This window comes from Acomys russatus, chromosome 8 (assembly GCF_903995435.1).
Source record: "Acomys russatus chromosome 8, mAcoRus1.1, whole genome shotgun sequence".
Lineage (NCBI taxonomy): Eukaryota > Metazoa > Chordata > Mammalia > Rodentia > Muridae > Acomys > Acomys russatus.
The window spans coordinates 18,657,533-18,673,019 of record NC_067144.1 but is presented as its reverse complement, the minus strand read 5'-3'; the positions used below and the strand labels follow the sequence as shown (position 1 = coordinate 18,673,019).

The following is a 15,487-nucleotide window of genomic DNA, read 5'->3' as shown; positions in this document are numbered from 1 at the left end:
GCTTGTCTCCCTGCTAGTCTGTGGCCTTGCTCTTTCATCCCAGTCTCTAATCCAGTGTCTGGGACTCGGTGAGTAATTAACAGGTGAATGAAATATCATGTCACATATGGTAACCATGTGGTTGTTTGGCTGATGACTGTAAGAAATAGAAGTGTAGGCCTCAAGTGGATTAAATATTAAGGAATTGCATTATTTCACAATTTTAAATAGAGTCTAAACTTTAGAGCAGATAGAGGAACCAGTGAAGTCTACCACCAAGAGCCCACGAACTTTCCATCTCACTGTTCTCCTCAGAGCTTTATCCAGGGCCCCCTGCTGCTGTAAGATGCTAGCCAAGGGTCAAGAGCCTTAAGCTTCATTTGTTTTGCCCAGAGGCAGGTAGGATGGGGAAAGGGAAAAGAAAGGAAGGAAGATGGTACATTCAGACAGACTGGCCTCTCTTTCCCAGGATCCCCAAGCAAATCTCTTCTCAGCGCCATTGGTTTATACTGGCTAAGATCTGCTCATCCCTGAACCAGCAAATAAGGAGAAAGAGAATTGGCATGGTTGTTTTTAACAAACCACCTAGGCTGGGATGGATGCTGGTGGCCCTACCTTTCTCTAGGAAGAACTTTCTCAGGGTCGATGATCCTGTTACATTGCCTCTCTTCCCTCCTGAGCTGTAACAATGCCTGTCCAAACACACAATATTCACTAAACACTAGCCACATGTGGCTAATTAAATTTTAGTTTAAAATGACTACAATTCAAAACTAGCAGCACTTGCTACTCTACACTTCAGGTATCCAGGAGGTGCATATATCCCAGGCAACCCTGCTGGACCTTCAGAGCCTGCCTGCCATTGTGGGAGTATTTGTCGGACAGTTCAGCTATGTCTCTTCTGCTCTCCTGTTTGCTTGCTTTTCTCTCTGTGACACAGTATGCTGCTTTCTATTTATTTGTTTGCATACATGTTAACTAAGCCTGTTTTCTGAATCTAGTCTGATGTTAAATACACACACACACACACACACACCACAAAATCTTAATTTTAGAATGAGCAATTCTCTTTTTCTGGTGCTGGGTCTTGTTGAACCAAAGTCTTACCTATATTATTCTTTCTGTGAATTTCAAATCTATTGCACTCTTTTTTTTTTTTTTTTTCGAGACAAGGTTTCTCTGTGTTAGCCTTGGCTGTCCTTGGACTCGCTTTGTAGACCAGGCTGGCCTCGAACTCAGTGATCTGCCTGCCTCTGCCTCGCAAGTGCTGGGATTAAAGACGTGTGCCACCACGCCCGGCTCTGCACTTTCCTTTTAATCTAGAATGCTCCTCCTTGTTCTGCCCTGTTTTCCCCTCAGGCCTTGCCTGATGATTCAAATCTAAATCATCTCTGGGTCTGCTTCTAGTGAATTTATTATTATTATTATTATTATTATTATTATTATTATTATTATTATTAGCCACCTTTCTTAGGTTCTTCATATGTCTGAGAACAATACACTATAGAAACCCTGGATGGGGTCATCTTCCTACAGCTACTGTGAAGAGGGAGAGGGTTCGGTTACCAGCAGATCATCTTGACTTCGCTGACCTTTGACGTAGGCTTTGCTGGGGTGGGTTCACTTCCAGCTTCTCACTGGTCCATGGTATGTTCTCATTCTGAAGAGTTGGCTTTTCCCTGCAGCAGGGTCTTTCTGGGGTCCCAGCTTAATCACACATGAGACTTCCAGATATCTGTTCGGCTGGCAGGAAACCTCACCTCCTATACCTTATGTCTATTGGACTTCCGGGAGTCTTGTCCTTGATTTAGGATTTTACCAGGAACCTGTATGAAGCCACATTAAAAGTTACTAGGGATTCCCCCTCTATAGCTCCCTCCTCTCTTACAACTGCCATCTAAATCCCAGGTACTTTGCCAGCCCTGAGTGTTACCTCTATTTTTAACACTCACCAAGACCATTGTCACCTTTCTGGAGATGTGGCTCATGCGTAGGGTGCTCACCTGATTTGTTTAGCCCCCAGCATCACAACAGGACCGTTGCTGTTTTCTGTTAGGCTTCTGCTTACCAGATCCATACTCTGGAAAATAGCAGCCAGGAGAGACTAAGGGAAACAGGAGACATTCAGTGTGCATTTCCTCCTTAAGGAGCATCAGTCTATGCTGCTGGTTGATGGTAGGGCTGAGTCTAATAGGGATTCCCTTATCACTGACATACCACACTTCCACATAAACTTGTTAAATAAAAATACAAGTCCTGGTGGCATTCAGAGGAAGGGTAGCAGGCTACCAAGAAGAGACTTGATACCTTATGAGCATATACAGGGAGAGGTGGTCCCCCTCAGTCACAGTCATAGGGGAGGGGGGTAAGGGGAAAGTGGGAGAGAGGGAGGAATGGGAGGATACAAGGGATGGGATAACAATTGAGATGTAATATGAATAAATTAATGAAATATATTTTAAAATGCAAGTCCGCCAGAATCACACCTTCTGGCTCTAGATCTCAAGGGCAGGGCCCAGGAAGCTGTAGATTTTAAGAAAACCTTTCAGACAGTTCTTCATTAAGGCTATGCTTATGAACTATTAAGGCAGACACTAAAGAAATTTAGAGGAAACGTTAGTCAGGGGCGGCTCCTCTGGTTAAATAAGACATGAGGAGAAATTAAGACTTCAATTTAGAAGGAAGGGCATAATCTGGGGATTTGTAGTTGCACCATTTTGCTCGGGAAAGCTACATACGTGAGCTACAGTATGGAAGGAGGATGTGCCTGGTGCGATGCTTGCAGGGCAGTGACTAAGTTGATTTGGCTCGAACGGATACTTGGTGTAGGACAATGTTGTGAAATGTTGGGTAAGGCAGGCTTGTAGGAAGCCCTAAGAAGACTGTGTTTTGCTTTCTAGATGAAAACAATCAGTTGTTAGGGTTTTTTGTGTTTTGACTGAGGGGATGTCCTGCTAAGGACAGTGTTTTCAGAATAACCCTGGTCCAGGCACGTGGCTTGGTGTAAGAGACAGGATGGGGTAGGAAAGACCAATAGGGAAGTAATTGGACTAATCCAGGTAGGAGAGGCTGCAGTGTGAGTAGCAGAAGCATTGGAAATAAATGGCCTGGGTTGGGAACTCAAGAGGAGGTGACAATATGATAGAAAAAGTATGGCAGCTTGACAAGTGGGCAGGGCATGGGGGCACTTCTGTTTTGTTCATAGAGAACCCACCGGTATCCCGTTATTTTTGTGTGTACTTAGAAGATAACTGGATAGTGGCATAAACGAATGGACCTTGGCATGAGGCAAACCTAGACTTGAGTCTTTAATATGCTAGAAAGAGGGATGGTGATGGCAGTTGTCACTTCTTTGAGCTTTTATATGGATTGAGATCATGTGCATAAATCCCATTGTGTGGCTCCTGGCACAAAGTTATTTTTGAGGGTTATCTGAGAAGTTACAGGTAGTGGGCATCCTGGAACAGGAAAATGTGTGGCATGTCAGCTCCAAAGGACATTCGATTCTACACGTATCTTCGTCACTTCTAAGCTGTGTGATCTGAGGCAGTTTACTTCACTTCTCCCTGCAGTCATCTCAGATCTGTGGGAAGTTGATCCAGGAACCCCAGAGGATACCCGAATCTGAGGATATTCAAGTTCCTTGTGGTAAATGACATAATATTGACATGTAACCTACAGACACCTTCCAGGATACTTTAAGTTGTCTCTAAATATTTATTATATCACATTATTTAGGGAATAATGACTTGAAAAAAGTCTGTGTGTACTTAGTATACTTGCAATGATACCTATATCACAGTTAATAAGTCCCATATCTAAAAGCTTCAAATATAAAGAACCAACCATACTAAGTTCTTTCCACATTAAAATACAACTACAGTGCCTTCTTCATAACAACATTAATATGAGAATTGCTTGAGACCAACTGTGGAAGTCCAGTCTTACCACTGTCATGGTAAAGGTTTGAGGGACACAAAAGCAAACCATGAGAGGACAGCCAGGGAAGTGGAAGACAACTGTGGAAACGTCAGTGGACTTGGCAAGCTTCCAGAATTAGGCTGTTTCTGCTACATACACCATGCTGAGACTACGTCTAAAACATCAGAGAGGAAAAAAGTTCAAGAATAAGAAAACCCTGGTTTCTACCAAATAATCTGCTATTGGGTCCCAGAGAAGAAGGGGGAAGCTAGACAGATCTGCGGGCAGACGTCTTGCGGCTGAAAACCTGCCTAAGAGGGCCAGCCAGGTAGTGTCAGGCAAACAGAAAACAAAACCACATCCATTCTCCATGAGAGAATGCAGACTTGGGAAGTAGGGGGAGGGACCCTGACTTTCCTCTTGTGGGTGCAGGCTCAAGCAAGTGGTAAGCAGACCGCATTGCAAAAATTGAAGGAGGAAGCATGTGGAGGAAAAACAAGGCCACCAGAGGCAGAGCACAGTTGTGGGAGCTTGGGAGAAGGAAACACCGGTGAGGCTTGTTTGCTGGGAAGTACGGCACTGGAGTTAAGAGGAGCAACATGAACTCAACTCTCTTCTGTCACTGAGCACTGCACCTCTGGATCAATTAATTAAACCCTTTGAGCCTTAGTCTTCTATTCTGTAAGATGGATATGACGATGCCAGAGATCAATAATGGGGAGATAATTAGGACGTCACATCACAGGGAGGATTGAGTAGATTAATATCCCGCACATAGGGAATGCTCAGTAAATAGTGACTGTTGGGAGTGTTTTTGCTACTGTTATTGTTATTGCTGTTATATGGAAAAATTGAAAGTGAGAAAGAGGGATGGGGAGAAAGAGAAGATGAGGAGAAAGCACGGTGCCGTTGTGAAAGTGTTCTGGCTTTAACAATGCAGCTTAGCCTCTGCCGTGGAGTCTTAGTCTCTTCTAAACACTCAGACTTGTAAACTCATGGGCCATGGTTGGCACTCAGCTTCTAAGAACAGTGTAAGATGAGAGCCGGGCAATCCTTTCAGAAGCCCAGCCCCGCCACCCAGCTCAAGGACAAGGAAATAGGATCTGCCTTGGCAACTGCAAGTGTGGGCATGCTTACAAACTCAGTGTCCCACGGGAACCCGTACATCTTGTAACACTTGACACAACTGACAAGGTCCCTGAAAAGAACGTGTTCCTTATGAAAGTCACCACATCCAAAGAAGCCCAAGGTTCAGTGTCCACGTTAATGCATCTGTAGTTCTTCCGTAGTTACTCCCAAGCCAGCTGCAGCCTTTCAGTTGGGGGAGTATCTTTATATTTTGCCAAGATTCAATAACATGCTGGCTTGAAGCATCTTTATTTGTTGTCATGGAAACAGGATCTAGATGCAAACTGGAGGTTAGATTACTATGCAGAAGGAAAGGTGTTTTTTTTTTTTTTTTCTTCCTCAGAGTGGATCATTGTTTGTGTTATAAAGGAACTAGGACTATTTAGGTGTGAACAACAGTGATGTTGTTGAACCTGAGTGCTAAGGTTTAAGGATTTGGGGCTGAAGGAAATGTCCTGTTGGATCAACAGTGCATCTACAGACAACCTAATTGGTACCACTGTATCCCAGCTGGTTAATAAGCAGAGATGGTGTTCCCTAGATAGCCAGCTGGGCTCTCCTCCTTGGAGCAGACAGGGATTATGACAAGGGAAAAGCAGCTTCCTGTATGTAATATGTAACAGTCTGTAGGCAGATCTGCCACCAGCGTAACGGAAAACAGGCAAAGCTAAGGACACCATCTCTCCATCAACAGCTGTTTATCACCACGACAGCCTGTTAAGGCTGTGTCTCCTCCTCGGTCTTTTCAAAGCTTGCCCCAAACCTCCTCCCCACCCCTGCACACCCATAGTCTGAATGATTAAAGGAAGGAATCAGTCTAGGAGAGATGGCTGACTACACTGATTACACTAGGAGTTCTTGAAACCTAGAAACTAGGTCTGCATGTCAGGGTCCTTAATATTCTCTCTCTTCCCTGTTGGCCTTCCTCCTCCTCCTCTTCTTCTTTCTCATTAGAAAATCAGGAAGCCAAATCTTAGGAGAGTAGAAAATTGAAAACCAGGGTTGAGGGGTCTTAAGAACATACATTATGAGGACTGTGGGTTGTTATGTTTGCACAGGAGCATATGGTAGCCAGAGTTTCGGTGGGAGCAGATTATGAAGTCACGAGATTTGCCTGGTTCCCATGTCCGTCCGAGGGTACGTGCATGTATATAAGGCCTCTCATCTTCTCTCTGAGATCCGTCTGCCACCTAATTTTAGAGTCACATCTGCGGCTTGTGCTCAGAAAGCATCTATTGAGCTATTTCTATATCCAGGATAAACTAACTCTGAAAGGGATTACAGGGGGGAAATGGCTTTTTAATAGGCATCTCTCCTGAGGAAGGAATAAAAAAAGCGGTTACAAACCAAAGGGAGTCAGACTGTAGGAGTGAAAGAGCAAGGCTGTCAAGCCAGAGAGGTCGAGGAAGCTGGACTGTAGATGCTTCCTGGCTAGATGGGAGGCAGGGAAGTCAGATGAGGCACCAGGTCTTGCCTTAATGTACTGTCTCTGTAGTCAGGCCATCCAGGGCAGGCGGAAGACACCAGAGGCCCAGGTGTATTGGTGGAGGGGCTCTGAGTCTTATTTAGGGAGTCACACTCACACCCACTGGGTCCCTGCATGCGTGGAGGCTGGTGCCTCTGGGCTGCTCGCTGAAGAGGCCTATGGTTTCTGTAGTAGTGCATCTCAGGTAAGTGGGTTGTGGGTGTTTTGTACATGTGTGAACTGCAAGAGGGAGTCCCACTCGCTCATGGTGGTTTTGCAGCATGAACTTGCAGCTTTACACCCACACCTGTCACATACTGTTTTGCTTTAAATGAAAATTATTTGGGAGTAGTAGACTAGAGCATACTCATTATATGGATTAAAAAATTCACACATAGACGGGCAGTGGTGGTGCACGCCTTTAATCCCAGCACTGGGGAGGCAGAGGCAGATGGATCTCTGTGAGTTCGAGGCCAGATTGGTTTACATAGTTGAGGTCCAGGACAGCCAAGGCTACACAAAGAAACTCTGTCTTGAAAACGACAACAAAATTCATATGTATACAGCCTTCAACAAAGCTTTTTCCAACCCATCGTTTTATTTGAGTGTCCCTGGTGGCCTAAAATTTAAATAGTATAAATTGATATTTCTGTTTTACAGATTAAAAAAAAAAAAAAATCTGAGGTTCAGACCTTTGATGCAACTTGGCCGAGTTCATACAGCAGCCTGTAATGATTTGTACTCTCTGCTCTTTGCACTATAACACAAGAGTTTATTTTATAATAAAATTGACTGGAGACCTTGCTTCTGAGACCTAAGGAGATTTACCTGCAGGAGGTTGTGGAAGCTGTCCTGGATGGATCACTGCATGGGTCTAGGGCGCATCCCTGTATGTACTAGGATGCACACACCCAGCGGAAGGAAACCCACTGGCTATTTTTTGTCTTTTTAATCAGCTCATCAAGACTGACGTGAGGGTCTTATTTGCACTGTGACGTATAATTAGAGAATTGTACAACACCAACAATAGTCAGGTGGTTTGAAAGTTAGAAGATGACATCAGTTGCTCTTGCTAAATGAAGGGAAATAAACACAAGATTTTTAACTTAATATCCCTGGTCTATGAAATAGTTATGCTTCACCAAAACCAGAGCAGAACAATAATAATCTTTCAGCTACTCCATCTTTTAAAAAATGGGAAGTCTTTGTTTATTTTTTTTAATTTGCATTTAAATAGATTCTTTTAACATGGGCTGTTTATGAAGAACCAGATTTGTGTATTTTTACTGAAGTTAGCTAGCATAAAATTTTTACTTAGCTTAGTTAAAACAAAACAACTCAAGTAGCTTATATATAAAACATCTTTTTTAGTAAGACAAAGAAAACTATGTTCTGTTCAAACAGGGATATAATATTATTTATTACGTTATGAAAATCCTCCGGAAGGATTTTTGTTGTTGTTGTTATATTACACTTTGTTGAATGTAACATTTGTAGTTTTTCAAAAAGTGGGGGGTGGGGATATAACGAATCCAGAGCTACTGAAGATATGTTTTCCTTTTGCCCTGTTTCTCCTTTACATCTTTAGGTCAGTCTGGCTTGCATGTCTTCCACACAGCCAAATTCAAATGGATCGAATTATAAATGGCCCTGGCTTGAGGGTAGAATCCTTTAGAAAGGTTTTTCTTCTCTGGCCGTTAACAACTCTAAAACATGGCCAACTGTCATCCTTCCTCTGTCTCCTCCCCCCTCTCTCTCCCCCTCCCTCCCTATCCCTCCTCTTTCCTTTACTCCTTCCAGCGTTTAGTGAGAGAAGTACCATTGTTCAAGCAGCTTCCCAAGACATTTGTCATCTTTCCCGATGGGGTAGCCATAGAGACGTGGTAGCTGGGTATCGGCAAACAAGTGACCCCCCCCCCCCCCGCCCGCCGCACCTTTCCTTGGCTGCAGCACTATGGTGCTTGCAGCCTCTCAGAGCCTGGCTGACAGTTACTCGGTGAATGTAGCACAAGATGGAGTGATGGTTTCTACAGTTTGGGCTTCTCTTCTCTGGGCCTGCTACTACCTGATGGTAATACCCACGTGGTACTGTTTGAGGGCACGATAAGATGACACGTGCACTTGGCCCCTTGACCTTGAACTTGACATTGCCTGAGAGAGGTTGTGGCTGAGACTAAGGAGCCTCTTTTCCCTGTCTATAAAACCAGGCCAGTTTTCTTACTACATTCTTTAGTCCAGTCGCAAGAAATATGAACTACAGCATGAATACACATAGATCCCATGAGGCTAATTTTTGTTTTGAACAGAAAAAGTATGGTTTGTATAGATTTCGAAAACATGTCATGTGTAAGCCAGGATGCTCACTCCTAATCTAGGAGTCACTATCCCTTGCAAATCAGAATACGTAATATATGATATATCAGAATATATGATATAATGTAGTATTATATATATGGATATATATTTTTTTTCAATCAAAATGTTTAAAAAGTTTTATGGGTCAGAACACGTATTCACACGAAGCCATCGTGTCACCAGACCAGGCCTTTTCTTTCCTCCTGGGACATGTGTTACGTCTTTGAAGCAAGTTCTCCAGAACAAGCTAAGTTCTGTCAGGGTGGCTCCCCACCAGGAAGTCACTGTTCTGTGAGCAGAACGCGAATGTGGGGATGGCATGGATGCCCGCATCAGTCTTTGAAGACAACTCTAAAGGTCTATGAATAGGATAGATGCTGATATAAGATGCTAACAGAGGAAAAAGAACAGTGCATTCCCCAGAATAGAGGACCCCAGAAGAGAGGAACCAGATAGGTGAAGGCCAGCAGGCTGAGTGACCTGGCAAAGTGAGGCTGGTGATACAGGGTAGAAATTGGGGCAGCCCAATATGTCACAGGCACTGAGGACACTGCAGTACTGCTTACTGTGCAGGCTTGACAACAACATGCGGCTCAGGAGAGTGGCCATGAAAGGCACATGCTTTAGGGATATGGACCACACTCTAGTATCGAGGTGTGGGGGAGGGTCCTGAGTTGCGCTATAAAGTATGAATGAGCCATGGCAGCAGCTTGGGATGTGGACTAGGGAGAGCAAGCCAGGGGGAAATACTTAGGGAGGTGGTGCACTAATGTGGGTACAGGTGCGCACCTGGAGCAGCAGTAGAGTCCCTGCAATCCCAAATCCTGCCATGGGGGATGCTGAAGGATGAGGATAAAGAAACCGAGGATGTGCAGAGATGCAGACTATGTTTAGAATGTCCTGTGTTTGAGAGGCGCAGGTGTGCCCTGCAGGCAATTGGATTTGTATGTCTGGAGGCCTAGAGAGAGATGTCAGGGGTGTAACAACTCCTGCCTGAACATAAGAACATTAGCTTACGATCTGGAGGCTCTCCCACTGTAACTACTCAAGTAGCAGAGGGTATATTTCAGGCTGGGGGCTCCGGAGCAGGCTGAGGCACTATCTGTGTTGTGTGTACCATTCTGGGTCTATCAGCCATAGCCAGCCTCACATTGCAGGCAGCTGGCCAGGGGCTGCTCCCAATCCCTTGTTATCATTAAGGGTAAAGGAGAAAATAAGATAAGTGCTGGAGCTCAGAGGATTCTCAGTCTGTAATTTCTGATCTTTAAAATTCTTCCTCCAAACCTCATTTCAAAATAATTTCTCACCCCCTTTCCCTATTCACAAAAGAATCAATAAAGTTAATAAAAATCTGAAGTGCCGGAAGCCCTCGGAACTTGTAATGAGTGTTCACTCCATATCCTTTCTCGGCTATCTCAGCAGCCCAGAAGTGACTTTGTGTTTTCTGTTGAACAACTATTTAGATACATACAAACAGGCAGATGAGGTATACGCAGCCCCACAATGATTATATTGCTGGGCACTAGGTCCCTGGTGCTGGGCTGCAGAGCGAGGAGAGCTGGACAGAAGCCAAGTGAGGAGGAAAGCAATGTAAAATGAGGTAAGGTGGCTGCACAGCTGTGCACCCTGCTGTGTCCGCTCCTCACAGACTGATGCGGGCATCCATGCCATCCCCACATTCGCGTTCTGCTCACAGACCAGCGACTTCCTGGTGGGGAGCCACCCTGACAGAATTTAGCTTGTTCTGGAGAACTTGCTTCAAAGATGTAACACATGTCCCAGGAGGAAAGAAAAGGCCTGGTCTGGTGACACGATGGCCTCATGTGAATACATGTTCTGACCCATAAAACTTTTTAAACATTTTGACTGCATACGTATGTGTGCATGCAAACATGCAAAATGATAATAATTATAGAAGAAGTCATGAATTCGAGAGAGGATGTTGGGGGGACACAGGAAGAGAGAGGGATGTTAATGATAAAAATGTGTTGTACTCAAGTATGAAATTCTCATAATAAATAAATTGTCTAAGCAAACAAACAGAATCTGAGTCCACATCAGCTTTCTACACTTATAAAAGCTACCTAAGTTCAAGAGCCACATTTTCAACATTTTTGGCCCTCTGTATTCTTGGACCTGGCAAGTATCCCATGCATACTAGTTGAACTTAACTGGAAAAGCAAGCCTACTTTTCTGTGTGAGGAGAAGAGCTAGCACAGGAAAGCTGGTGCAGGCTTTATACCCCTGTCTCAGAGCTCATCTGAGAATGGCTGCAGATCACACACACACACACACACACACACACACACACACACACACACACACCCCACACACAGACACACATATACCACACCACACACACACACACACACACACGCACACACATTCCACCCCCCATCCCCCCCCACACACACAGGTGTGCGCAGACATGTAAACATGGAGCACTCGCCCAAGAACAACAGTCTCCCTCACAGGTGCAGCTCACACCTTTACTAGCTGTCTCCCTTGACCGCTCTGCGCAGCAAATTATACAAACCTCAACTTAAACTGGGGTGAAAATAGGGAGGGTTCTCGCCTCAGGTCCTCAAGAAGTCCAGAGACAAGATGGAGCTCAGGCCCGGCTCAGTCAGGTCTCTGACGTTTTGCTGAGGTTCCCCTGAGTCCACCCTTTCCTTCCCATTGGTTTCTAGCAGATGGCCGCAGCAACGCAAGCTCAGGAACACACGGGACGATGCTCAGGGAAGGCTACCTGTCTGTTTCTAGGGTTCTTCCTCACAGTCTTCTGTCTTATTGAGCGCATCATGTTCTTGTTTCCGAGACAGACTGGATGATTGGGAAGAAGCACGCACTGGCTCTTAGATCAGCACCACGAAGAGCTAGGACCTTCCTGGGACTGGGGTTCTGGCCAGCCCCCATCTGTGTGTGGGCTGCCTGGGGATGGCGTGGCTACCTGAAAGAGTGGGCTAGGCCTCCTCGCTTGTTCTCCCAGTGCCTGCCCTCAAAGCAGCTGTGGAACCTTCCTTGGGCATGCTAACGGCTTTACAGAGGGACAATAGTTACCCTTGGATAATAAACAGCACCACCCCATCGCCTCAATTTCCCCCCTTATGTTCTCTTTTCCCTAAGGCTCCACAGAAAAACAGAAGCTTCCTGTAGATTTTTTTTATGCTAAAAAAAAAAAAAAATGAATATTTGCCTGTGAAACCAGACTGTGGCCCACCTCGACTCTAGAGAGACAACCGCTCTTTCTGTAGCTTTGACTGTTTTGTCCTGCTTGACCTATGACTTTTTTTCATCACTCTGCCCCTTCTCCCTTCTAGATGTTCGACTGGATAAGCCACAACAAGGAGTTATTTCTTCAGAGCCACACGGAGATCGGAGTCAGCTACCAGCATGCAGCAGACCTCCAGACACAGCACAATCACTTTGCCATGAACTCGATGGTGAGTGGGAAGGCCCGTGCCCTGCGTGCCTCTGGGACAGGACAAGAAAGGGCCACGCAGATCCTCAGATCAGTCTATTTCCTAGAGTAGGGAGCTGTGCAGGGCACCCAGCCAGCCAGCTGTTCCTATAGCTGATCATGACTCCACTTTACGCTATGAACGGAATGTGCTTGGGGCTGTAGGAGGCCTTAGCTCAGCACAAGACTCAAGGCAGGCGAGTCACCAGTTCCAGGTCACTGACTGCACTGACATTTTTTTGGTCCCTAGCAAGTATAAGTCACTGAGCAGGCATGGAGAAGGACCTCACGCTGTGCCGAATTGGGAAGTGTTGAGTGACCTGTGGCTGCTTAAAGTGGGAAGGAGAGCCTAAAGGGACACATGGTCTCTGCCTTCAAATATTTGAATGCTGATTTGGAAAGAAGGGAGAAGAATTGCTTCATGTTGGTCTAGAAGGCAGAAGTTTCCAGAAGATGGCAGTTTGTGGGTTGGCAGTACGTGGCTTACAGGGAGGGCTGGGACAGTGGCAGTGAGCAAACGTGATGGGAGTCTTCAAGCAGGCACGAAGTAAAAGGAGACCATTTACTTTCCATGTGGCCACAGGGAACAGGGAATTTGCCTGCGTGTTTTAGCTCCTTCATCTGTGAGATATAACTCATAACCCTCTTAGGAGGTTGCTTGGGTAACTGATGGGCTAATTGTAAAGCAGTTGGAACTGTGTCTGGTGCACGGCAAGTCATCAATAAATGCTGATGTTACTGTAGATGAGGAAAGTCTAGGCCAGATGACATGTGACCCCGCAGAATCCTAGCTTTGGGGACACTATGTATGTCATCTATGTGACTGCTCCAAGGCTTCCTTTTGAAATCTTTTCTATCCTTAAGCCATCTTACATTACAAACACATGGAGCCTAAGAACACATCCAGCAAAGATGCCTGATGTTGGCTGTGTTGGTCCAAAGACACAGCTCCACCATTTCCCACGTACCTGAAAACCGAAGGTGCTTTACTCTTCTGCAGCATTGCAGCTGGCAGTGGGAAGAAAAACACAAACCTAGAAGATGGCAGGGGCCAACAGGGAAGAGAATTCATAGTCACCTGTAGATGTATTCCTAAAAACGTTTTATTTTGCTTTCTTGTATCTCTTTCTCCTTTCTCTACTCTAATCTCTTCCAACACCCCAACACCAGGTAGGAGAGAAAGAAGGTTAGTGAGGAGAAGGGGTGTGGTTTTTCTTAGCTACTTCCTGCTGTTTAGGGTCATCGAGTTCCTTGGGGGCAAGTCCAATCCTCATTTCAGGAGATCTCCGACTTCTCAACTCACTGTACCGACAGCAGCCAGGAGCAGCAGGGGGAAGCACCAGCAGCCTTATTCTTTCTTGGAGCCCCCAGTCTCTCTCTGGGTCTGGCATTTTTCCCACTGGCAAAGACCACACCCCCACAAAAGGCAGTTCCCAGCTGACAAAGATCAAGCACCCTCACCTGAGGCAGTTATCAGCTGTGGACAAACTGGAGCAGCCCCCATATCCCACACCTGGGATTAAAGAAAAATCATGTTTACATATAAACCAAAACTTCCACAACAGTCAACCAGTCAACCCACTTGTTTTAAATACGCTTTGTACTGGATTTAACATGCTGGGGAAGAAATGATCCCATCTCTTAGTTCACTGTCTGCTTGCAGAGCTGAAACTCAGTCACACTATAGCTTGATATGTGCAGTGCCTGATGTGCTAAGTTAACTAAGGGCTTTAAAATCTAAGTGGCTGAAAGCAAGAGTCGAGTGTCTTGTTCCTGGCATATAATCTTCGCTAACTAGCGCACAGTAGGCTCATCACAGCCACCAGCGACAGTCAGGAGCGGCCACCGTCTTAGATGCTACCAGTTGTTTGGCCAGATAACATGTGAAACCCAGCACAGTGGCTCTGAGAAGTGGCATGTCCATTCATACCCGACGGGCCAGTTTTCAGGCACATGTCGGTGGCCAGTATCTTCACACAGGCACGTGTCGGTGGCACGGTAGCTTCACAGGGGCAGGCTCACATTGCCTCAGACAGGGGAAGCTGGCTGTGAACCGCCCTAATGACAAGCATAGGGAGCCACCAAAGGCTGTTAGGAAGAGATGGACACTGCAAGGTTTGCACAGAAGGATCCCTGCAGAAAGCAAGGCTGTGAAGCCAGGTAGGAAAACCAACATGATTGTGTGATCAGTTTGGCCCCCCCCCCCCGTCTGAATGTAAAGAGTCCTTCCCTCCCAACTATGATTATGTCTTACCCGAGACTCAGTCCCACAGGAACAAAGTAACTGACCCCAGCTGATTAGACTGTGAACTCAAATCTCGTCAAGTCTGACTATCCGTGGGCCTTGTAGATTCCTCCTGCTGCCGTGCACTAACTCTGCATCGGAATCTTTACATCACCCGACTGCCTAGCCCGAGGGCAGTCGGACTCATCTTAATAAGCAGCAAAGACAAACATAATTAGGGATGTAAGGCTGCCACCAAACCCCAAGAAAGCCATGCATTAGAAAACTAGACTAGAAGTGCCTTTGGCTCAAAATTATCTGCATTACCGCTTTCCCTAGATCGCATGCGTTAACTCTGAGTTAATGGCACACTGAAAACCTTTACTCTGACAAATTTACTGTGGAAGTCCTTTTCAGGATAAAAAAATTTGAGGGGAGAAATATTGAAGAGAAGTGTCTTCTGAAACTGGGAGAGGAAAGATTTGATACTAGCAGCCAATTAGTGTGAGGCAAGCCTTCTGCAGCCTCCCTTAGCTCCTCAGCGGGTGCGCCAGCAGCAAGCAGCAACGAGGTGTCTGTAGTCTTGTTAGGCTGGGTCTCCTCTTCAGCTGCTGGATAAGGGAAGGGAAATCCCAGGATTGTTTGGCCAAATTGCATAGGTACCCGTGCTTCATAAACACAGCTCAGTGCCCTTGTTTCCTGGGAAGTTTTGCAGGTTTGTTATTAAAAGGAGCTTCCTACGAAGAGGGATGGCACCGTTCCAAACAGGTGAATGGAGAGAATTGCAGGCTTTTTCCTGGCCTCTGTGATGAATGATGCTGCCAAGAAACAAATGAATGCCAACAGCTCCTCACTACTCCAGCCAATGGCTGCAGAGATGATCAGTTCTTCAGGAAAAGGGAGGGGGAGGGGCAGGGATATGGATAGCTCTGCAAATTCATTGAGGCATTTCAGT

General features: G+C 45.7%; 1 protein-coding gene across 11 annotated transcripts in view; it reads left to right on the top strand.

Annotated features, from left to right (window-relative positions):
* The window catches only part of Kalrn (kalirin RhoGEF kinase), a 609,660-nt gene that overhangs the window by 220,035 nt on the left and 374,138 nt on the right, over positions 1-15,487 (top strand). For all 11 annotated transcript variants that reach the window (XM_051149844.1, XM_051149845.1, XM_051149843.1 and 8 more), the window contains exon 6: positions 12,169-12,291. In XM_051149844.1, coding sequence (XP_051005801.1) covers positions 12,169-12,291 — 123 coding nt within the window. The remainder of the gene's footprint in view (positions 1-12,168; positions 12,292-15,487) is intronic.